The 24066-nt window shown below is 40.4% G+C and overlaps 2 protein-coding genes across 6 annotated transcripts in view; both read left to right on the top strand.

Moving 5' to 3' along the window:
* Positions 1–24066, top strand: part of LOC127802562 (uncharacterized) — a 98009-nt gene that overhangs the window by 10367 nt on the left and 63576 nt on the right. For 4 of the 5 annotated variants that reach the window (XM_052338447.1, XM_052338431.1, XM_052338439.1 and 1 more), the window contains exons 5-7: positions 5006–5075; positions 23558–23669; positions 23773–23840. In XM_052338447.1, the coding sequence (XP_052194407.1) occupies positions 5006–5075; positions 23558–23669; positions 23773–23840 (250 nt within the window). The remainder of the gene's footprint in view (positions 1–5005; positions 5076–23557; positions 23670–23772; positions 23841–24066) is intronic. The other variant, XM_052338466.1, reaches the window with a different exon arrangement.
* On the top strand, positions 5084–10565 carry LOC127802557 (uncharacterized). The gene is made up of 2 exons (XM_052338416.1): positions 5084–7174; positions 7514–10565. Exons 1-2 carry the CDS (start codon positions 6058–6060, stop codon positions 7546–7548), a joined length of 1152 nt encoding a protein of 383 aa, XP_052194376.1. The 5' UTR covers positions 5084–6057; the 3' UTR covers positions 7549–10565.

The following is a 24066-nucleotide window of genomic DNA, read 5'->3' as shown; positions in this document are numbered from 1 at the left end:
TATATTTTTTATTTGTGCAACTTTTGCTTGACATCTTCCTGAACCGCTTGAACTTTTCTGCTAAGGGAACATGAGCAAAGACATTCCTCCCCTTCTTAGCCATATCAACATTGGCATGGGTCCAATCATCGCCATGTTTGTTGCCTTCTGCCTCCATTGCATTATTACTGTTAGATTGAGGACGTTGAACCTTCCATCTTGAGCGCTTCTCTAATCTAGTAGATCTTATTGCCTTCGATTCAACCATGCCAGATCTTGAATAAACTGTAGAAGGATTTGCTACCATGACCTCCATCTCCTTTACAGTAGCAAGTCGATCAGAGGAAACACCACCATCATTGGGTTGCGAAGCAATGCTTGAGCCATCGGGACTGGAAAATACTCCGGTATGAGTCAATAACCTTGGAGTTTCTATCATGTTAGCAACATAAATCAGACTTGAGTTTGCAAACGTTGAGGTTGCTGGGACAACATAATCTTCGAAATCAAGCTCCACTTTAGAAGCTTTGGTTTGATTCTTTTCCACTATGGGTAATAAAGTATAACGCACACCTTCTTTCTCAAGCTGATATGTGTTCTTCCTACCCGAGTGCGTAGCATCCACATCAAATTGCCAAGGCCTCCCAAATAAAATATGGCAAGCATCCATATCAACAATATCACAATAGACTTCGTCGGAGTACTTACCAATAGAGAAAGGCACCCTGCAACGTTCATCCACATGTATGCCACCAACTTCTTTGATCCATCCAATCATGTAAGGGCTTGGATGTTTTTTAGGAGTTAACTGCATCTTTGCCACCACGTCTCTTTCTATGATGTTCTCCTGACTTCCACTATCAATAATCAACTCAAAGATTTTTCCTTTCACCGTACACCTCGTGCGAAAAAGCTTATGCCGTTGAGTAGTATCTTCATTCTTTTGAGATAGCATTAACTTCCTCACTACACAGGTATATTGCCCATGTCCATAATCTTCTTCGTCATCCTCCCCATCAAGCCCGCAATATACTTCCTCTTCAGCAACATCTTCCTCTTCCTTTTCTACAATGTTAACTGTTTTCCTCCTTGGACAATCACTAGATCGATGCCCAACCTCATTGCACTTGAAACATTTTAAAAGAATAGGCTTTGCATAAGGATTAGGGGATTTTGGAAGATTAGAAGTAGTACCTCGAATGTTTCCCCCCGTTGTAACCTTATTAAGGTTGACTGTATGGGGTGGATTGGAGGGTTGCGCTCCTTGATCCGACTTGCCTTTATCAAAAGCTGGTTGTTTATTTTCATTCCCACTATACCGACGATAGTTGTCATTACGAGATCTCTCACTCAACATTAACTCATCCTTTAAAGCTAAGTTCCTTGCTTCTTGCACACTCAGAACCATCTGAACCCCAATTTTATCACGAATAACAGGGTTCAATCCATTCAAGTAACGAGCTGCTTGTTGATTGTCACTTTCTGATAATTGGTTTCTCTCCGCCAATCGCAGAAACTCAGAGGTATATTTATTCACACTCTTCATTCCCTGTGTACATCTTTGATAAGCTTCAAACATATATTGTTCATAGTCAGGGGGCAAAAATCTACCTCTTAATAGCTGCTTCATTCGTCTCCATGTCTTAACTGGCAGTCGGCCTTCCCTCAATCTCGTTTCTCTTAATCGCTCCCACCAAACAGATGCACCGCCTTTCAACCTGTAAGCCACTAACTTTACTTGTCGTTCATCTGGGATCTCCATGTATTCGAAAAAACGGTCAACCTCAGTGATCCAATCCAAGAACCCCTCAATATCAAGATCTCCACTAAAGGTAGGAATATCAACTTTTAGTTTATACTCATCGTTGCCCCAATGGTTGTACTGATGCGCATTCCTCCTAACCCCTCTACCACCAGGGTTAGCTATTGCTCGACCAAAATCATTCTCTTCATCGCTATCTTCAATCACTGGTCTTCTAGGATTAACAAGGACATAATTAATGGGTGGTCTTCCCGCTCCGGCTTGATTCACCCCATTATTCAGGTTCCTGTCATCATCAACTCGTAGTAAAGTGCCCAATTGGTTGCTATGTTGCTCCAATCGCTGCTGGATAGTACTAGTTACTTCTCGCTGTTCTTCGATTGCTCTCCAAACTGCGGACAACCCCTGATCACCGTCACGAGGCTGGTTGCTACCGTTACCTTCAAGATTGGTCATCTGATTGGTTGATTAACCGCTCTGATACCACCTGACGCAGCGTGTAGCGCGTGTGTGAAGAAAACACACCAAAATAAACCCTTGAAAGAGCAAACTTCAATGGCCGAAGCTTGGCTTTCAAGAAGACGCAAAAACAAGACTGTTTTGCTAAGAAAACCCAAATAGGTTGCTGAAATTTGATTAATAAAAACTTGATTACAATCTCTAGATCCTAGGTATATTTATAGTGTTTGGCTAATCCAAATCCATCTAATATTTGGAAAACAAAATCCAACTAGAATTCTAATAGAAATAAATCCTAAATAAAAGTCAACTAGAATCCTAATAAAAATAAAACTTTAATCAAACATGAAGTAGAATCCTAAATCAAGTAGAAACATGAAATAGAATCCTAAATCAAGTAGAAATATAAAATAGAATCCTAAATCAAGTAGAATTCTAAAACTTAAGAAGTATTAAAATAACATTATGGCACTACTATTTTGGTGATACTATTCCGGTTTAATTGGGTCAGCCTTGGGCCGAGTCTTGATTGGTGACCGCATCAGCTTCCCTTCCTCCAATCATTTCCTCCTACCATTGTGGTTGATGGTTCTAAAACCATTCCCACTTGTCTAGGTAGGGTCGATCCACTTCCATCTGTTTCTCTGGGAATAAAATGTTGATCTCTCTTCTTTCCCTCAAACAACATATAAAAGATTGGTTTTCTTTTTTCTCGGAAAATGTTTTTTTAAGTATTAGAGTCTAGTTATACCTCATCCCATAATACTATCCCAAATATGGGACCGCATTACTACTAGGTTATACCTCTCTTACACTAGTGTTATAGAATATGGGATGGAATTATATAATCCCATCACTATTTAATCTGATACCAATTAGGCTGTTAATGTAAAGATGTTGAAAGATGCAACTAGAGGTTGGGTGTTGGTACATAGATGCATTGATGAGAAGTTAGAATCATTAAGTTTTAATGTTTGATATCTGGATTTATGTTTTATTTGAATTTTGGAATTTAGGTTTTTTATTTAGATTTAAGATTTTTATGACTTAATTTTTTTGTCAGGATAATTGTAGTTAATCTTTTGATTAGGATTTCAGCCTATAATTAGGCTTATGATATAATCAGTAATTAATGTTTTTTGATTCTGTCATGACCCAAGGAGCATTAAAATGGTAATATAGTAATTGTCTTATAATAATTGTTAGGAGATAGTTTAGTAATTAGTTAGAAGCATGGGGGTGGTTATGCAATCAGATATGCCTATATAAAGGGCCACTGTAATCAGATGGATTTTTATGTTTTGAAATGATAAATGAAAATCTGATTTCTCTCTCCCTCTAATTTCTTCCCTTCCCTTTTCGGTTTTCCCTCTCCTTGCTGTTCTCTGTAATCTTCCCCATTTCTTGCTGTAGTTTCCTTCCCTATCCATCTAATTCCCCCTCTGATTTCTCTCAATTCCTTGTCAAACCCTAGGTAAACCCTAGGTACATGACAGATTCATATGGATGATTTCTCTCCTCTCTTTCTCTCTCTTGGGTCTTCTTCTGTACTCAAAACTTTTTTCTTCAATTGTTCTCTATTTTCTGTTCCACATGAAAAGGCTCATTGTGGGATTTATTTTGTTAAGCCCCTGTATCCTTTTTTGAAAATCCAAGTGTTCTCGGACCCAAAACATGTTCTTATTTTCCAGTTTGAGGCCCATTTTCTTGCGTTGTCCATTTGAATTGTATTTATTTTCTTTCTTTTTCCCATTTTGTGGGAACTAAAGAAAAATGTTGCTGCTGCTAGTTTTTATGCTTTTCCCCTCTTTTTCATTACTGAGACTTGTTTAGTTGCAACAATGGTGGGGTTGGCTACATGAATTCTAAACTTCTAAGCATTTCTATCTGTGGCCATGTCTTGTATAAGGCCATTATATCTTGTTTTATGTTTAAGGGTTTTCCATCAAGTTTTCTTTGGTCTTATTTCATCCACTCGCCTCACTTATGTGTTTATTTGTATTTTCTCACATGTCTACTTTATATTAATCATGTTTGTTGCATCGTATATTCAACAGACGCCACCCCAACCTTCTTACATGTGATCTCATTTCTTATTTTGTTTTTTTTTCTTGTATGGCTACACGGTAGCCATAACATCATCTCTATTATGCTCATAACTTTTTGACATTCTGAGATATTCAACAAAGATGGTCTTATAGTTGTTTTTTATAGAACTTCTCTTTTAGCTTTAGGGATTTTATAATCACATAAAATGCTAGATGCACTTTTTTACTCTAACCATCTTGGCTTGAGTCCATGAGTAACATCCTCCATAACTCTTCTTTTTAACAATTGATCTAAGATATTTAAACAGATTTTCTCAAGATAACTTAATCTCCAAGTCTGACAATGACACGATTTGCATTTCTATTGTACTGAACTTGCATTCCACATATTTAGTTTTCAACCTACTCAAAACCGTTGGATTCCAAGGTGTTTCTGCATAATTCAAGTTTGTTAACATTCCACATATTTAGTTTTCAACCTACTCAAAACCTTTGGATTCTAAGGTGTTTCTACAAATTCAAGTTCGTTAGTAACCGTGTCTTTTCTGTTGTTATTATTTTACTCTCTCCATTTCAGTTGTGCAGATTGCTACTATACTTAAAGTTACTGGTCCCATTTTTTTGACGTTGCCCCTTATTGGCTTGTTTTTGTGATTTCCTCTTAAAGTGTTAATTGCTGCATGACCTATAACAATTTTAACTGGGTATCTTCTTGAAATTATTTAGTGCGCAAAACTTATTTTTGCTCTATCTGTAGGTGGAGCTTCGTGATGTTGACAGTGGGAACAAAATAAATGAAAGGTTCCGTACAGATGAGGCCATTGAAAGTATGTTACTGACTCCTTAAGTCTGTTTGCAGAAATTTATTTATTAAAATAGTTTATATGCTGCTAATGCATCTTAACTTCTTGATATTTTTTCTGCAAATTATTAGCTTAAATCATCAATGCTGAAAGTTGTATTTGTGGAGGTAATACTGTTTGCCTTTCTCATTTCTTGGCTTCCATGAGGTTGATCTAAACTTGAATCAGCTGGCAATTTTATCTCTGTAGATATCTGCTCTAGAGTCTCTGCTTAAAGGTTGTGTCTCTAGGAGGTGTCTCTAGTATATACTCTGTTGGCAGTTGGATTTTATCAATTGATTTATTTCATTAATGTTTTATTAGTTGATTTATTTCATTAATGTTTGAGTTGTTGTAATGTAGTAGAGGTCCTAATTTATAGGAGAGTAATCAACTCCTATACAATAGGAGAATTGTTAGGAGATTGAATAGTCTTAGAATTCTTCAAGGATTAGGAGTGTGTGTTATAAGTAAGATTGTATTCATTAGTTTTATGATATGAAAAAGATTATTTTTTGTTTTTCACATGGTATCAGAGCCAATTGTTTAGGGTTCTACAACCTTCATTGCTTGCTGCTATCCTCAATAGTGCCTCTAGGGTTTGTTTTTCCCCCTCTGGCCTTCATCGCCGGCACTCTCCAACTTGGTTCTTCAGCCACCCAGCCATAAGCGGCCTCTTCCCTGTCTTCCCTTCTCCATTACCGCCATTGCTGGACCTACCTCTTGCGAGCAGATCAGCCGCTGCGCGCCGCCCAGTGCTGTCGCGTCTCTTACCGCCTTCTTCTCCGCTCTTTGTTTCCGCTGCAGTTGCGCTGTTCTTTTCGCTGCCACCAGATCGGAAGCAGCAACTGCTGCCTCCAGCCCCCCTATCTTCAGCCTTGATCGCTGCTCCCTTGTTCATCCACTCAGCCTTAATTGCCGCCCTTATCTTCAGCCTTGATCACTGCAAGTTGTCTCTAGCAAAGGAATGGCAGAAAACTCAGATTCCAGCATGAACACTGGAGAAGTAGCCACTGAAAATTATGTAGCAAGTGTTAGTTCGAGAGCTGGTATTGGTTTTGGGGCAGGAGTAAGTGAGCTTCCCGGCATGCTACTACCTTATCGATTGGATGGTAAAAACTACCTCCAATGGGCGCAGCTGGTTCAAACTTTCCTCAAAGGTCGAGGAAAACTCAGCCATCTTACTTCTCTTCCTCCGGCAGCAACTGATCATAATTTCCAGGTATGGGATATAGAGGATTCTTTTATTATGTCGTGGCTATGGAATGTCATGCAACCTGATGTAAGTAGGAATTATATGTTTCTAAGTACAGATAGGGAAATCTGGGAAGTAGCTAAGCAAACCTACTTTAAAGTGCAAGATGCATCGATTATATATGAAGTTAAAACCAAGATAAGTAGTACTAAACAAGGGGGGATGACTGTTACAGAGTACTACAATAGCATGAATGCCTTGTGGTTAGAATTGGATCAATACCAAAAAATTAAGATGGTGTGTAGTGCTGATGCTGCAACCCTTAATAAGATCATGGAAAGGGATAGAATTGTTGAATTTTTGGCTGGCCTTAACTCGGGTTTTGATCAAGTAAGGGTGCAGATTCTTGACCGAGAGAAATTGCCCTCACTCAATGAGGTATTTGCAATGGTAAGAAGTGAGGAAAACAGGCGGGCAGTGATGTTGCAGGGGGCATTCACTGATGGATCAGCTTTAGTGTCAAACAAAGGAGAAGGATCAAGGCAGAGAGGTGGAAAATCAGGGGCACAAGGGCGGCCTAACGACAGAGAGGGACTTTGGTGTACATATTGCAAGAAACCTCGGCATACCCGAGATAATTGCTTCAAGCACCACGGAAAGGAAGCAGTCCTAAGCAAAATGGGAGGATTCCCAAGTACAACTACTCGACCTAGCACTCAATCCTATCTATCACAAAAGGGACAAGAAGAGGATGGAACTATGGAAAAGCTGGAGGAAAAATTTTCAGATATCACTCTTCTCAACAGTGAGGAAATCAACAAATTGAAATTCTTTTTGAAGACCATACAAGATGATGGCAGCTGCTCATTGGCTCATCAAGACCCTTTTGGTAAGCCCTCAAGTAAGTTTGCTTATTCAGTAATTTTTCCAGCATCAAACACTGATAGGAATGATACTTGGATCTTGGATTTCGGAGCTACAGACCATATGACACCTAACTCCCATGTGTTTACTACCTATCAACCCCTTAAGACCACGAAACAAATCTGCATTGCTAATGGCAAAACGGTCCCTATAATTGGACGTGGCAGTGTTTATCTAAGCCCAAACATAACCCTTAACCATGTTCTTCATGTGCCCCAATTATTAGCCAACCTCCTCTCTATTTCTCAACTCACAAGAAACCTACACTGCCATGCTGTTTTTTCTACTAATGTGTGAGTTTCAGGCAATGAAAACCGGGAGGAGGATTGGGGCTGCTAGAGAAACAAATGGGCTGTATTGCTTGACAAGGAAAGCAGCAAAGAATCAGCAACCAGTGGCTTGCTCCTCTCAAATTACAACCAACTATCACCAAATATGGTTGCATCACTACCGGTTGGGTCACCCACCATTTTCTTTATTGAAATCTATGTTTCCTACTTTATTTCTTTCTTTAGATCCTAGTACTCTTCATTGTGATGTATGTGTTATATCCAAACAACATCGTGTGTCTTACCCAATTAGCAATAAACTCCATTCTATTCCATTTGTATTAATTCATTCTGATGTATGGGGTCCTTGCAAAATTCCTACCTATTATGGAGCACGTTGGTTTATCTCATTTATCAATGATTGTACTCGAATGACATGAGTTTTTTTGCTAAAAGACAAAGCAGCCATTCAAACAGTCTTACCAAATTTTTGTAAAATGATAACGACTCAATTTGGAACTCTCATAAAGAAATTTCGAACTGACGATGCTCAAGATTATTTTAACTCTTATATGAATCACTTTTTCTTACAAGAAGGGATTGTCCATGAATCTTCCTATGTGGATACTCCACAACAAAATGAAGTAGCTGAAAGGAAGATGAGACATTTCTTTAATATAGCTCGAGCATTGCTTCACCATCATACCGTTCCTAAAATCTTTTGGGGGGAGGCTGTCCTTACGGCCACATTTCTTATTAACCGCATGCCTACCAAAGTTCTAAACCAACAAAGTCCTCTCTCTTACCTCACTACTCATTTTCTTGACTCTAATTTCCACACCACTCTTCCTCTTCGAGTATTTGGGTGTGTTTCCTTCGTTCATATTTCCAAATCCTCTCAAGATAAGCTTGATCTGAGAGTTGTGAAGTCTATCTTTCTTGGGTATTCCCCCACACAAAAAGGATATAAATGCTATCATCCTCCCACTCGCAAGCTCTATGTCTCTAAGGATGTCACATTTGTCGATACTACTCCATTCTTTGGCTCTACCCAAGCTGGTCACCAAGGGGGAGACTTCCTATGGTGACTCGAGTGACATCTTCTTTCCTCTACCATCTTCCCAGTCTACTCTTCAGCTTAATGCTGATCCTCATTCGGTCTCCAGTCAACCTAGTCATACCTCTAATCCTGAGCCTACAGACAGTTCATCTCATTAGCACTCAAACAACATTAACCATGGTGATGATCAGGCCAAATTTGATGAGCAAAAAGCCTGCCAGTAGCTGTAAGGAAGATACAAGGGGTCTCCCTATGTATATAAACGAAAACAACCAAACCTAGAAGACCAGCAAGCTCCAAACTCCTCTCCCATTCAAAGCTGGGATCACATGCAAACAATACCTCCAGCCTCTATTGGCCAAATCCTTGATGATATCGACCTTCCCATATCTCTTAGGAAGGGAGTTAGAAGCTGCACCACCCAACACCCAATGGCTAATTACCTATCTTATCATCGCCTCTCCCAAAACCATAAAAGCTTCCTAACATCTCTAGATTCAATTATCATTCCAAAATCAATAACCGAGGCTCTGAAAAATTAGAATTGGAAGCTTGCTATGCTTTAGGAAATGAGGGCTTTAAAAAGGAACCATACATGGGATATTGTGGACAGACCTAAGGGAGTTAATCCAGTGGGGTGTAGATGGGTATTTAATATCAAGTATAAGGCCGATGGGACACTTGAGAGGTATAAGGCAAGGCTGGTAGCTAAAGGCTACACTCAATCATATAGAATTGACTACCCAGAGACATTTGCACCAGTGGCAAAGATGACCACAGTTCGTATTCTCCTGTCATTGGCAGCCTCATTTGGGTGGAATCTACAACAACTAGATGTTAAAAATGCGTTTCTCCATGGAGATTTAGAAGAGGAAGTGTTTATGGATTTACCACCAGGATTTCATGAGGGACTCAGTGGGAAGGTATGTCGGCTAAATAAGGCCTTATATGGGCTCAAACAATCCCCTAGGACTTGGTTTGGGTGGTTATCTAAAGCCATGCATACCATCGGTTATAGTCAAAGCAGGGGGGGACCATACCTTATTCATCAAACACTCGACAGGAGGAAAGGTTACTATGCTAGTTGTATATGTGGATGACATGATAGTAACTGGCAATGATGAAGGAGAACAGGCAAAGCTTAAAGAAATGCTAACTAAGGAATTTGAAATCAAAGACCTGGGTGTGCTCAAGTATTTTTTGGGAATTGAAGTAGCTTATTCTAAGACAGGTATTTTTCTGTCTCAAAGGAAATATGTGCTTGATTTATTGACTGAAATAGGATTGATTGGAGGAAAAGGGGCAAAAATTCCTATTAAACCTAACAGCAAGCTATGGAACAACCCTACTAGCAAGTCTATAGACAAAGGAAGGTATCAACGACTAGTTGGAAGATTGATATATCTCTCTCATACAAGACCAGATATTGCCTTTCTTGTCAACTTGGTAAGTTAATTCATGCACAACCCAACTGAGGAGCATATGCTAGCGGTTAGAAAAATCTTGTGTTATCTCAAGGCTACTCCAGGTAAAGGAATCCTATTTAAAGCAGGAAATAAATTGAACATTCAAGGTTTTTCTGATGCAGATTATGCAGGGTCCATGACTGATAGAAGATCTACAAGTGGCTACTGTGTATTCCTAGGAGGGAATCTGGTGTTCTGGAGAAGCAAGAAGTAAAGTATTGTGACAAGATCAAGTGCAGAGGCAGAATTTAGGGCTATGGCCCTTGCTCTATGTGAAATTCTATGGCTACGAATTGTTCTTGATGATCTAAGAATTTCAGTCCAAGACACAATTAAGTTGTGGTGTGATAACCGGTCAGCAATCAGTATAGCACATAATCCGGTCCAACATGACCGGACTAAGTATGTTGAGATAGACAGGCACTTCATAAAAGAGAAGTTGGAAGCCAGACTCATTTACTTGCCATATGTTCCATCAGAGGAACAGGTTGCTGATATATTGATAATATGGTTGCCAGCAAAAAGATTTGAAGATCTAGTAAGCAAGCTAGGAATGTGGGACATCCATTCTCTAGCTTGAGGGGGAGTATTGGCAGTTGGATTTTATCAATTGATTTATTTCATTAATGTTTTATTAGTTGATTTATTTCATTAATATTTGAGTTGTTGTAATCTAGTAGAGGTCCTAATTTATAGGAGAGTAATCAACTCCTATACAATAGGAGAATTGTTAGGAGATTGAATAGTCTTAGAATTCTTCAAGGATTAGGAGTGTGTGTTATAAGTAAGATTGTATTCATTAGTTTTATGATATGAAAAAGATTATTTCTTGTTTTTCACATACTCCATTGACACCTCTAGATGTGCGGTTAAGATTTATACTCGAAAGTATCCATCGTTTGGAGGTGTCACTGTTGTCTTTGTACATACTCTCTAAGGTAGGGAATAAGCATGGATGAATATAGATAAACTACTTTGTTTGGGCATTATTAAATTGTGAATTCAAACACATGTATTGGAAAGTGGAAGGAACGAGACAGTTTTTGTACATAGGAAGCTTTTTGTTGGGTATTTTTCATGCTAAACGTAAATAGGAAACAAAAAATTGTATAATCCTTTTTGAAGAGGCCTAAATATTCATACATCTAATGGAAGTCTTAGGATTTAGGGGTATAAGAATTGAGAATCGTGAAGAAGGGATGAATAGGTAGAATTTAACCTTTATGGTGTTTATGTAAAAGAGGAAAGATCATTATTGAACAATGGAATAAAAAGAAAAGAAAAGGAAGATTAAGGATGTGGGTGGTCTCAGTGCAGCGTAGCTCAATATACTAATAGCTTCATGACTTCCCTTCCAAAGCTCAAGTGGTTATCTTGTTGTCATTCTTCTTCTCTCTCTTCTTTATCTTTAACGATATGGCCATTGATAGATGTAGAGATTTTAGGAAGAAGAACATATCTTTATTCATCTCAGTGAACGGTATATATACAGAATACAACCTTGCTGGTTTCCTATTGTGTACTCTAAAAGTAGGAAGTTATGTCTACACTACTTAGGAAACTTACAGTTAGCTGTGAGAGAGTGATTTATTCTCTCTACTCAACAAGGAAATAAGTTGACTTTACAAAAAAAGGAAACTCAGAAACTAGGAAATAGAATAATTAGTTGGGTAATGATTGATATTGCTCGAAATCTCCTCACTCCCTCTCAAGCTGGGCTGAATATGTTGTTCAGACCAAGCTTGCAACTCAAATCTTCAAATATTTTCCTCGACAAGGCTTTAGTGAGTATGTTTGCGACTTGACTGTTGATAGGTATATAAATAAGTTGAAATACCCATTCGTCCAACTTCTCTTTGATGAAATGTCAGTCAATTTTCACATGTTTTGTTCGGTTATGATGAACTGGATTCTTTGGAATGCTAATAGCAGATTGATTATCTCATAATACCTTCTCTGGTCTTGCAACACTCATTTTCAAATCTTGTAGTGATCTTCTCAACCATATTCCTTCATAAAATCCTTGAGCCATAGCCCTGAACTCTGCCTTTACACTACTTTGAGAGACCATAAACTGTTTTTTACTATGCTAAGTGATTAGATTTCCCCACACATATGAACAGTATCCGGAGGTTGACCTCCTGTCTAGAATTGAGCTAGCTTAGTTTGCATCACTGCATACTTTCATCTGTTTGATTGTAGTTTTTCTTTACATTAAACCTTTGCCTGGAGTTAACTTTAGGTGCCTTAGGATGCAATACACTACTTCCATGTCTTCTTCTTTAGGATCATTCATGAATTGGCTCACTATACTAACGGAAAAACCTATATCCGGTCTAGTGTGTGGCAAGTATATAAGTTTTCCCACTAGTCGTTGATATAATAAATGGAACACTTTCTTTACCAATGTCTAACTTTGTAGTAGACTCCATTGGAGTGTCAGCAGGTCTACAACCCCTCATACTAGTTTCATTTAGGAGATCTATGATATTCTTCCTTTGGGAGACCGAAATCTCATCTCTTAACCCTGCAACTTCCATGCCTAAGAAATATCTTAGGTTTTTCTAATCTTTAATCTCGAACTCCTTTACAAGAATTTCTCTGAGTTATCTCATATCAGAAAAATTATTCTCTGTGACAATAATATCGTCTACATAAACAATGAGGATAAAAATTTTACCACCTAGAGAATTTTTATCAAAGAGGGTGTGATTTGTTTGGGATTGACCATATTCATACTTCGTAACTGTCTTTGTGAATCTTTCAAACTAGGCTCTAGGTGACTGTTTGAGTCTGTAAAGTGATCTCTATATTCTACATACCTTGTTCTTTGTAATGTTAGTTTCAAATCTAGGAGGAATTTCCATGTAAACCTCTTTGATAGGATTCCAATAGAATTCCAATACAATCCAATATCAATATATTCCAATCCCTTTCAACAGAAAAACAAGAATGAAACAGGGCATTCGAGAGGCCCAAACTCTCCCAATTCTCTACCAAAAGCTCGCTCCCCAATTCTCCATCTCCTATCCTACTTATACCCCCTTCCCACACTTTCGTAACAGAATTCCCCATTCACACTGCTGATTATTCCTTCAGCAGTGTGGATTACAACTTTACCCCTCCTTCCCCATGCGCACATGCTGGTTGTTACACCTGCATGTGCGGTCCCCTTAATTCCAGCCTCAAGCCTTCAGTTGCTTGTTACGCCTATGATAGGTTTGTTGCATCGGCGGCCTATCATTACTCCCCTCTCGGACTTTCACCTTGTCCTCAAGGTGAAAAGCTGGAAATTGTTGCTGAATCATGTTGTAGGGCTCCCAAGTTGCCTTTAACGGTGGTAAGCCCTTCCACTGGATCAGGATATCCAGCCCGCGCAAGTTAGAACCCTTCCCAGGCCGCACTCCCAACACTGCTTCTGGTTCAACCTTCATTTCTAAGTCAGCCTGCAGCTCGAGGGGAATCTGCTCCATTGCGCCGGGCCTGCCCTTAGCTTCTTTCAACTGAGACACATGGAAAACCGGGTGAACCCGGCAGTTGACTGGGAGTTTGAGTCTATAAGCCATTGACCCCACTTTCTGCTCAATTTCAAATGGCCCATAGTACCTCAGAGCCAGCTTCTCATTAGGTCTGCCAGCTAGGGACTTCCTTCTATACGGCCTTAATTTCAAGTAGACAAAATCACCAACTGCAAATTGCACATCCCTTCTCCTCCAGTCAGCCCCCTTCTTCATAATCACCTGAGCTCGTTCCAGCTGGTTCTTGAGCTCGTCCAATGCTAAATCTCTCTCCAGCAACTACTGTTCCACTGTTGATACTGGGGTTGATCCCTTGTCAAATCGGATCAAGGTTGGCGGCTCCCTCCCATAAACAGCTTGGAAAGGAGTGATCCGTGAAGCAGTGTGGTATGAGGTGTTGTACCACAATTCCGCCCATGGCAGCCACACATACCACCCTAAAGGCCTTGCTGATGCAAAACAGCGCAAATAAGTCTCTAAGGTCCGGTTGAGTACTTCCGTTTGCCCATCCGTTTGTCGGTGGTAGGCCGTACTACGTTGAAGCTTAGTGCCTTGAAGTCGAAATAACTCCTCCCAAAAACGACTCATAAAAACCTTATCTCGATCCGAAACAATAGTCCTAGGCATACCATGCAACCGTACTACCTCTTTTATGAAAATTCCAGCTATTGCTCCAGCTGTAAAGGGGTGTTTGAGACCAATAAAATGGCCGTATTTGCTGAGTCTATCTACAACCACCAATATAGCATTCATATGACCTGATTTCGGTAACCCGTCAATAAAATCTATGGCTATATCCTCCCAAATCTGACAAGGAACCGGAAGAGGCTGCAAAAGACCCCCTGGAGATAAGGACTCATATTTACTTTGCTGGCAAATGACACACCTTTCCACATATTGGCGTATGTCCCGCTTCATGCCCGCCCAAAAAACACTCGCTGCAATCCGCTTATAAGTCTTTAGGAACCCGGAATGACCCCCTACACTGCTATCATGACCCTCTTGGAGCACCAAGGGAATTAGGGAAGACTTCTTAGGCAGGAACAACCGCCCCTTATAGAGGAGTTGGTCGCCTACTAGCTGAAAATCTGAGCTGTAAGCTGGATCCGCCTTTAATTTCTGTATGATTCCCTGTAAATAAGCATCCTTCTCCACTTCTTGGACCAGCTGATCGAGTTGCACCACCCTTGGCACCGTTAGAGCGAATAGAGCTGCTGGGTGGCTGATTCTCGAAAGGCTATCTGCAGCCTTGTTCTCCAATCCCGGCCGGTAGTGTATCTCAAAATGGAAGCCCATTAGTTTCAGCATCCACCTTTGATAATCCGGGCTCAACATTCGCTGCTCAAACAAAAACTTCAAGCTTTTTTGGTCCGTTCTTACTATGAACTTCCTTCCCCAAAGATAATGTCTCCATTTCTGGACTGCAAACACCATGGCCATCAACTCCCTTTCGTAAACCGATTTTTTCCTCTCCGATGGTTTAAGAGCATGGCTGTAATATGCAATCGGTCTATGATTCTGCATCAACACTGCCCCTATTCCATGCCCTGAAGCATTGGATTCAATTATGAGGGGCTGATCGAAGTCCGGTAGTGCAAGAACTGGCAGCGACACCATGGCTGTTTTGAGCTGCTGGAATGCTCGTTCAGCCTCTCCATCCCAACGAAAGTTGTTCTTCTTTAGTTTCTCGGTGAGGGGCCATGCCATCTTACCATAATCCTTCACGAACCTCCTATAGTACCCCGTAAGACCAAGGAATCCCCGCAACTCCTTCAAGGAACTTGGCGCTGGCCAGTCGATCATGGCTTGCACCTTGCAACGATCAGCCGACACGCCTTGTTGGGAGATGATAAGGCCCAGGTATTCAAGCTCCAACTGCCCAAAGGAGCACTTCTTTTTGTTGGCAAACAGCTGATTTGCGGCCAGCACTTTCAGCACACAACGTAAGTGCTACAAATGTTGGTCAAAATTTTGGCTATAGATTAAAATATCATAAAAAAAAACCAACACAAACCAACGCAAATACTCCCTGAAGACATCATTCATCAAGGATTGGAAGGTGGCCGGGGCATTTGTCAATCCGAAGGGCATGACGAGGAACTCATAATGGCCCTCATGTGTTCGAAAGGCGGTCTTTGGTTCGTCTCCAGCCTTGACTCGAATCTGGTGGTAACCAGATTTGAGATCCAATTTCGAAAAAACCTTCGCGCCATGTAGTTCATCCAGTAATTCATCAATGACTGGAATAGGAAACTTGTCGGGGATTGTCACCTTGTTGAGAGCCCGGTAGTCTACACAAAACCGCCATCCCCCATCCTTCTTCTTAACGAGCAACACCGGGCTAGAAAAAGGGCTAACACTAGGTTTGATAATACCAGCTGCCAACATCTCTCGTACCATCTTTTCGATCTCATTCTTTTGAAGATACGGGTAGCGGTAAGGCCGAACACTAACCGGGGGGGGTGTCGGGTAGGAGATTGATGGCATGATCTCTATTTCTAGTGGGTGGCAGTCCCACTGGGCTGGAAAAAACTCCTTCAAACTCAGCCAATAATTCCTCCAAACTTCCGGGCAGCCCCACTTGCAGCTCATTGCATTCAACAACCACCTCTCCAATTTCCAACAACACTCCTTCCCCACTCTCCTTCAACGCCTTCATCATAGCTTTTAGGGATACTAATGTTTTACTTAAGCTAGGATCACCTTGCAAAGTCACTGCCATCCCCCCTACTGAAAACTTCATGGTCAGATTCCTCCAATCCACACTCATCTTACCCACCGAAGCCAGCCATTTCATGCCAAGAATGACATTCGAACTTCCTAACTCAAGGGGAAGGAATTCTTGCACTATCTGCAAGTTATCCAAAGACAATTTGACCCCCTTGCAAACTCCTGCACCTTGTACCGCCATTCCAGTTCCCATTATCACCCCATATCCCGCCGTTTCCGTCCTCGATAAATTCAAGCGTTGCACCAACTCGGAGGAGATGAAGTTATGGGTTGCTCCCCCATCCACCAGAACTACCACTGGCTGCCCTTCTATGAGCCCCCTTAGCTTCATCGTTTGAGGGGTAGTTAATCCCACCACTGAATTCATAGATAATTCAATCACCTCTCTTCCATATTCCACCTCTTCGTCACCTCCTTGCTCCTTTTCTTCTTCTGCCGCAGCCTCGCCTATTTCTTCATCATAGAGCATCAGCACTTGGAGCTCTTTGTTCTTGCACCTATGGCCAATCGAGTACTTCTCATCGCAGCGAAAGCAAAGGCCCTTCTCTCGCCTTGCCTTCCACTCAGCCTCACTAAGTTTCTTGAAAGGAAAATTGCCACCATTACCTGCGGACTGAATCCGGAGGCCTGGCTGGTTCACGGACCTTTGGGAGGAACCCACACCTTTCGCGGGTACCGGTGACAGCCGACTCGCGATTGCGGTGGTGGTGGAATAACCGCTCCTAGTTGACCCAGCTGCCCGATGGTAATGTTGAAGAGCTAAGTTCTTGTCCTCAACGTTTTGTGCCACCACCATAATTCGATCAAGCCCCCGCGGTTGTAATACTCTGATCTCGGCTCGTATCTCTGGGTTGAGGCCGTTGAGGAATTGGCCCTCCAAAAACGCCTCCGGCACATCAGGTACTGCCGCAGCCATGGTCTCAAACTTCAAACGATACTCCTTCACCGATCCCTCCTACCGAAGGGCCAAGAACCGCTCCTCTAACGACCCCTCCTGAGTGGGGCGAAATCGGCTCAGAAGTCCTTGTTTCAGGCCCTCCCAGCTTCGAATTCCTCTTCGCCTGGTCTCCCATTGAAACCACGACAGTGCTGCGGCTTCAAAACACAGGGCTGCGGAGTCAATCTTCTCTTCATCCGTGAGTTGGTTGACAGCAAAATACCTCTCGGCTCGAAAGATCCACTCATCTGGATTGTCTCCTTCGAAGAGAGGCATCTCCAATCGTCTTCCACGTAAGTCTGCCCGGTACTCGCCCCCACTACCCCCTCCCGGATTGCAACCCCCCTTAACTCCAGGGGTTACTTCAGAATCTGGATTGTCTCCTTCGAAGAGAGGCATCTCCAATCGTCTTCCACGTAAGTCCGCCCGGTACTCGCCCCCACTACCCCCTCCCGGATTGTAACCCCCCTTAACTCTAGGGGTTACTTCGGAATCCAAAGTGAATTCCGAAGGCCCTTCCCACTCTCTGGACTTGTTCTTCCTTTCCCGCTCCAGCTCATCCCACCTTGTTCGCATGAAAGCGAACTGTTCAAGCAGCATCGCTACATTACGCTCCACCGACTGTACATTCCCTCTAATGTCGTCGACCCCCCTTTTGACGCCTTCCACCGTCGACTCCAACTCGCCAACACGCTCTGTCAAGTTCACCATCAGGTGCGGATTGTCTTTGATACCAAATTGATAGGATTCCAATAGAATTCCAATACAATCCAATATCAATATATTCCAATCCCTTTCAACAGAAAAACAAGAATGAAACAGGGCATTCGAGAGGCCCTAACTCTCCCAATTCTCTACCAAAAGCTCGCTCCCCAATTCTCCATCTCCTATCCTACTTATACCCCCTTCCCACGCTTTCCTAACAGAATTCCCCATTCACACTGCTGATTATTCCTTCAGCAGTGTGGATTACAACTTTACCCCTCCTTCCCCATGCGCACATGCTGGTTGTTACACCTGCATGTGCGGTCCCCTTAATTCCAGCCTCAAGTCTTCAGTTGCTTGTTACGCCTATGATAGATTTGTTGCACCGGCGGCCTATCACTCTTCTTCTAGGTCTCCATTTAAGAAGACATTCTTCACATCCAATTGATGGAGAGGCCAATCCAAATTTGCAGCAAGGGAGAGCAGTACTTGGGGATGGTATTTAGCTTAGCCACCATGGCAAAAGTCCCTCGGTAATCAATACCATAAGATTGTGTGAAGCCCTTTGGCACAAGTTGGGCCTTATATCTTTCAATCTTCCCATCTTCTCTATATTTCACGATGAACACCCATTTGCAGTCCATAAGATTTTTTCGGGGTGGTAATTCTATGATATCCTAAGTCTCATTCTTTTCCAAGGCTTAAATTTCCTCAAGAAGAGCATTCTTCCACATTGGTTGTTTAAGAGCTCCGTATGTTATTAGGGACCTGCAATTTATCCACACTTGAAACAAATGTAATAAAACCTGGTGAAAGACCCTTATATGATATATAGTTATGAATTGGGTGTTGTGTGCATGATCTAACACCCTTTCTCAATGCTATGGGCCAATTTAGTTCATCATCAGTAGATTTATCATTATAATTACCTTCACTTACTCTCAATTTTGGGTCAAGGTCTTGGTTAGTCCTAATACATGTTTGTTGTTCAATCCCTTCTTGATTAGACTTCCTCTGAGAGTAAACTTGAAGTTCATTGGTAAAGGTATGAGAAGGATGTTGACTGGTGGAAGAATTGGAATTAGGTTGTGATTGCAGTGAACTTGAATTGGATGGACCAGATTGTTGTTGCTGCTATTGATTTGAAATGAAAGGACTAGGAATGGAAGGAATGTTCCAAAATTGATATTGCTGAGGGTTATTTAAAGTGTCCTCTCCCTGAATATCGGTTTTGGAATAATAGGGCTGATTTTCAAAGAAGGTTACATCCATTGATGTAAAGAATTGTTTATGTTCTAGGAAATAACATTTGTAAACTTTTTGATGAGGGGAAATAGCCAATAAATATGCTTTGGATGGATTTGGGATCAAGCTTGCTTCGGAATTGGTGATGAACATGGATAAAAGAAAAACAACCAAAGACCTTTAGGGGTATGTGTGAGAGAACCCGAGATTATGGGAAAGATTGAAGAAGAATTTGACTTTGTGTTTGATGATTGAGGATTTGTAAAGGCATTATATTAATGAGATAGGTGGCCGTAAGAAAGGCTTCACCCCATAAGTGTTTAGGGAAATTTGAGGAAAACAAGAGTGATCTGACCACTTCTAATAGATGCCAGAGATTATGGGAAAGATTGAAGAAGAATTTGACTTTGAGTTTGATGATTGAGGATTTGTAAAGGCATTATATTAATGAGATAGGTGGCTGTAAGAATGGCTTCACCCCATAAGTGTTTAGGGACATTTGAGGAAAACAAGAGTGATCTGACTGTGATTTAACTTCTCTTTGCTAGCTAAACAGAAAACGAAGAGAGAATCTGAGAAAAAGAACCTCAATCAATTGAATTAATAAAACAAAGGAATAGCTATTTATATAGCTATTTTACAACAACCAACTAGCTGTTCTCAATCATAACAGCAACACCTAACAAAAACATAACAAAAAACACAGCTAACAATATAACAGAATACAAACAATAAAACAACTTATAATAATGTCTCCAACATTCCCCCTTAGTTTGGACCTCGTGGTAGAATAATGTCTCCAACATTCCCCCTCCGTTTGGATCTCCTAGTAGAATAACCCTTTGCTGATCAGTCTTGCTGCCTTCTTTACTCGAGCACAGATTAAATATCATATTAGAGCAAATGGGAGAGATCTGTAGACCAAGCTTAGCACACAGAAACTGTAATCTGTCTCTAGATATTCCTTTTGTAAAAATATCAGCAACTTGATGCCATGAAGGCACATACCGAATTTCCCCTTCCTTATTCTCAACTTTCTCCCTTACAAAATGCACATTTATTTCAATTTGTTTAGTCTGAGAGTGAAACACTGGATTCTTGGCTATGCTTTTGGCTGCTAGGTTGTCACACCATAACACTGGGACAGTAGACAACTTGTAACCTAACTCAGTAAACAATGATTGCAGCCACATGATTTCAGTGACACCTTGGGCCATAACACGATACTCAGCTTCTCCTACTGACCGAGCCACTACTGATTGTTTATGAGAACTCCAAACCAGCAAGTTGGAGCCAAGAAACACACATATACCACTAGTAGACTTTCTAGACACTTTGCAGCCAGTATGGTCTGCATCTGTAAATACAGTTAGTGTCATATCAGGAGAGGATGTAAAACATAGCCCAAGACCAATAGTACCTTTTAAGTACCTAAGGAGACGTTTACACGCTGTCCAGTGTTGTAATTTAGGAGCTGCCAAGAATTGGCTCAATCTATTCACCACAAAAGATATATCTGGCCGAGTGTAGGTCAAGTATTGAAGAGAACCAATAATAGTTTTATACAATGATGGATCTGGAAAAAGTTCACCTTCATTAGTAAAAGAGACTGCTAAATTGACTGGTGTATCACACGGTTTGCAATCATTCATACCGACTTTATTTAACAAATCAATAGTGTACTGGGATTGTGTAAGATTGAGGACAAGGTGAAAGTTTGGGGAGGGAGTATTGATAGACCACCGATTCACTGGACATACCAAGGCGTCCAAGGAATTGGGGATAGTTTGGAAATTAGGGGATTTAGGCGTGTGGTTGTAACAGCCAGCCTGTTAGAGGAGGGGTAGAATAGGAATTGCAGGGTTGTGTAACAACCTGCATGTGCGGATTCTAATTCCATTAGAGAATGAGGAATAAAAGAGAGGTGGAGGAAGTGAGGGAGATGTGAAGAATTTTCCAGAAGTAGGAGAGATTAAGGGCCTCTTGAATTGCCCTGTTTTCTTTCTTTTTAGCTGTAATTGGTTTGGAACTCTTGCTTATTGAATCAAGTAATCTTACAATTCTTAGAATTTTACTAGTTTTGTACCTAGAATTCTTCCTCTCACCCCATCTAGGTTTTTTGTTTAAACTTATAAGGAACTTATATAATCTCTTCTTTTCAATAATCTGCAAGTATATGGTTGCATCTTTTGGACAATTTTATTGGATTGTATCATACTTATCCAGTTGAAGTTAGTACTTATTTAGTGAATTAAAGTACTAGGTAACATTGGACTCTCCTTGTCGTAGGTCATTGAGTATGCTTTCAATTTCAAACAACTCCGATGCATTTTCAACGCGTGAATAAGCCTCCTTAGCAACTTCCCAAATGTTATGTGCAGTGTCATACAACAAAAAATTCTCACCAGGCTTATTAGCCAAGGAGTTAATAAGTCAGGACATTATCATGTTGTTCTCGGATTTCCACATCTGAAACTTTGGGTCTTCCTCCTTAGGTCTGCTTGTGACTGCAGTCTGCAGTTAGGTAGTCATCCTTCCCTTTTCTGTAGATGAACATCATAACGGATTGGGACCACTATAGATAGTTTTGCCCATTCAACTTGTGACTGGTGATTGTAAACATGTTGCTTGCGGCTCTCGTGTTGTTGATCAGACAAGGGATGAACTCTGCTTTTTCTGGCCATGTTTGTGATTAACGGGTGTGTAGGGTGTTTGGTTAACCTATCTTTGATACCATGCGGAGATTTTAGGAAGGAGAACATATTTTTATTCGTCATAGTGAACGGTATATATACAGAATGCAACCTTGCTAGTTTCCTATTATGTACACTAAAAATAGGAAGTTATGTCTACATTACTTAGGAAACCTACAGCTAGCTGTGAGAGAGTAATTTATTCTCTCTACTCAACTAGGAAATAAGTTGACTTTACCAAAAAAGAAACTCAGAAATTAGGAAACAGAATAATTAGTTGGCTAATGACTGATATTGCTCGAAATCTCCACAATAGATGTGATTGGTGGGCTAGAATTCATGTAGCGAACTCCACCTAGTGGGATTAAGGCTTGTTAATAACTTAATATATTTTTATTGTAGGGGGTGTTGTTTGACAATATTATCCATTCTTTTAAATGTATTCTGGGCTTTAATGTTTGGCATCCATTTTACTATTTCAGTGGAGCTTACTTAATGACCTCATATGTGTGTCATACATGTTGAAGCTTTTTGTTTGAAACAGATTTGATTTGAAAAAGAATTTGCAAATCATATGAGTGATTGCATGCTTGTCTTATGTGTCCATAAAATGTGTTAGCAAATATTGAGCACAGAGGAACCAGTTCAGGAGGCACATCTATGTTTCTTAACTTTACTCTTGGATTAACTTAGTTTTTACCAACATGCAATTTTCCTTACTGATCTAAGCAACTTAATAATTTTTCCCTTAAATTTCTTTGATAGATCACTCTATCTGCCTACCTAGAAGTTTAGAACTAAATAATGGCCGGCTTTGTTAAAATCTTAGTTAGACAACGAATACAGATGAAATAAATTTGTTTGATCTGGAAAGTTCATTTTCTGTTGTTTGTGTCACTAAAATGGTGGTCCTACTGGGGGAGGGGGTGTTTGCACTTTGGACTAATGTGGACCTAAACCTTTGGCAATTTGGATAAAAGCTTCACTCCAGTAAGACCTATCTAAGGCTTAATAACTTATACTTATTAGTACGCACCAAGCTTTATTCATTATTAAAATGGAAAATTCTGATATGTGAATTAGTTAAATGTTAGTTCTCAAATTAGGAACAGAGTTATACTTGTAACGGAGTTATACTATTTGAGCTGGTAATACCCTACTTGTTTAACATGAATATATTTTATCAATCGTTTAGTAAATTATGGTTTTTGATGTCTTTGGCTGTATTAGTTATCTGTTATCTGAACTTGGGAAATTAATGGGTCCAATGCAAAGCCATCCAACTCCTACATCTTGCCATGGGTGAATTCATTTTCAGACATCTTGAATTAGTTCCTTTACCCCTTCAAGAATTCTTCGCTTTTCTAATTTATTAGTCAAATTATCCGAGGTTGGTGGAATTGTGTTCATTATTGGAGAATTCAAAAGGAGTTTTCAAGTTTTGAGAGACAAGGAAGCATGTCCTATGATTTCAAAATCTAGTGTTGTGCAAGGCAATGACAAACTATTTGACACCAAAACCTTATGGCTTGTAAGCTATTCATCTAAGAAGAAAACAAATGACACCGTGGATGTCTTCCATTGCGTTTTTATTTGTTTGTTCTATTGGTGTTACTACATCTACTTATTATCTTCCACTTTGAATTCGTGGTTTATTTTTATAGTAAGGTTCTTGAAATTCATGGAAACATCTGGTCATCTGATGTGTTGCTTAATATTTATTAGACTTGGCACATCTTTTCAGTACTCTCTTGTCACTATGGGCTGCAGGAGTGTTTGTTGAAGAAAAGCCCTATACGTATTTGTATACCGAGGATGATGTTGTGGTACTGTCCGAGTAAGTTCTGGACCCCCCCTCCCTTTTCTCTTAATTCATGCAATCAGAAATGTATTCCATTATTGAATTATGGCCTGCATTTCCTGTTTGCATTTTTGATCAGGCCCAATACATTTGATCAATTGGATGTGCCCAGGGACTTGTTTGGTGAAGCTGCTGTATATCTAAAAGGTTTATGACAAAATATTTCATGCATTTCATTGTTTTGGATTTCTGAACTTATGTTTCCTGCAATGCGTATTTGATTGGCTGGAATTTTTCTTATAGTAATGCGCTTTGTGCCTTAAGAATCAGTCCTTAGCTATGGAAGTAAATTTGATCAAGTAAACACATTTAATCATGAATATTAGTTTATTGTATACTTTTCAACAACCACCTTAAGGGGATGAACCCTGAT

The sequence above is a fragment of the Diospyros lotus genome, chromosome 1 (genome assembly GCF_014633365.1).
Source record: "Diospyros lotus cultivar Yz01 chromosome 1, ASM1463336v1, whole genome shotgun sequence".
NCBI lineage: Eukaryota > Viridiplantae > Streptophyta > Magnoliopsida > Ericales > Ebenaceae > Diospyros > Diospyros lotus.
This window is presented reverse-complemented; position numbering and strand designations above follow the sequence as displayed.

Bases quoted from the DNA above. Each gene is read 5' to 3' on its own strand.
- LOC127802557 (XM_052338416.1), top strand. From the start codon at position 6,058: ATGGCAGAAAACTCAGATTCCAGCATGAACACTGGAGAAGTAGCCACT. The intron at 7,175-7,513 runs GTAAGCCCTCAA...TGTGAGTTTCAG, and splicing joins GGCTCATCAAGACCCTTTTG to GCAATGAAAACCGGGAGGAG.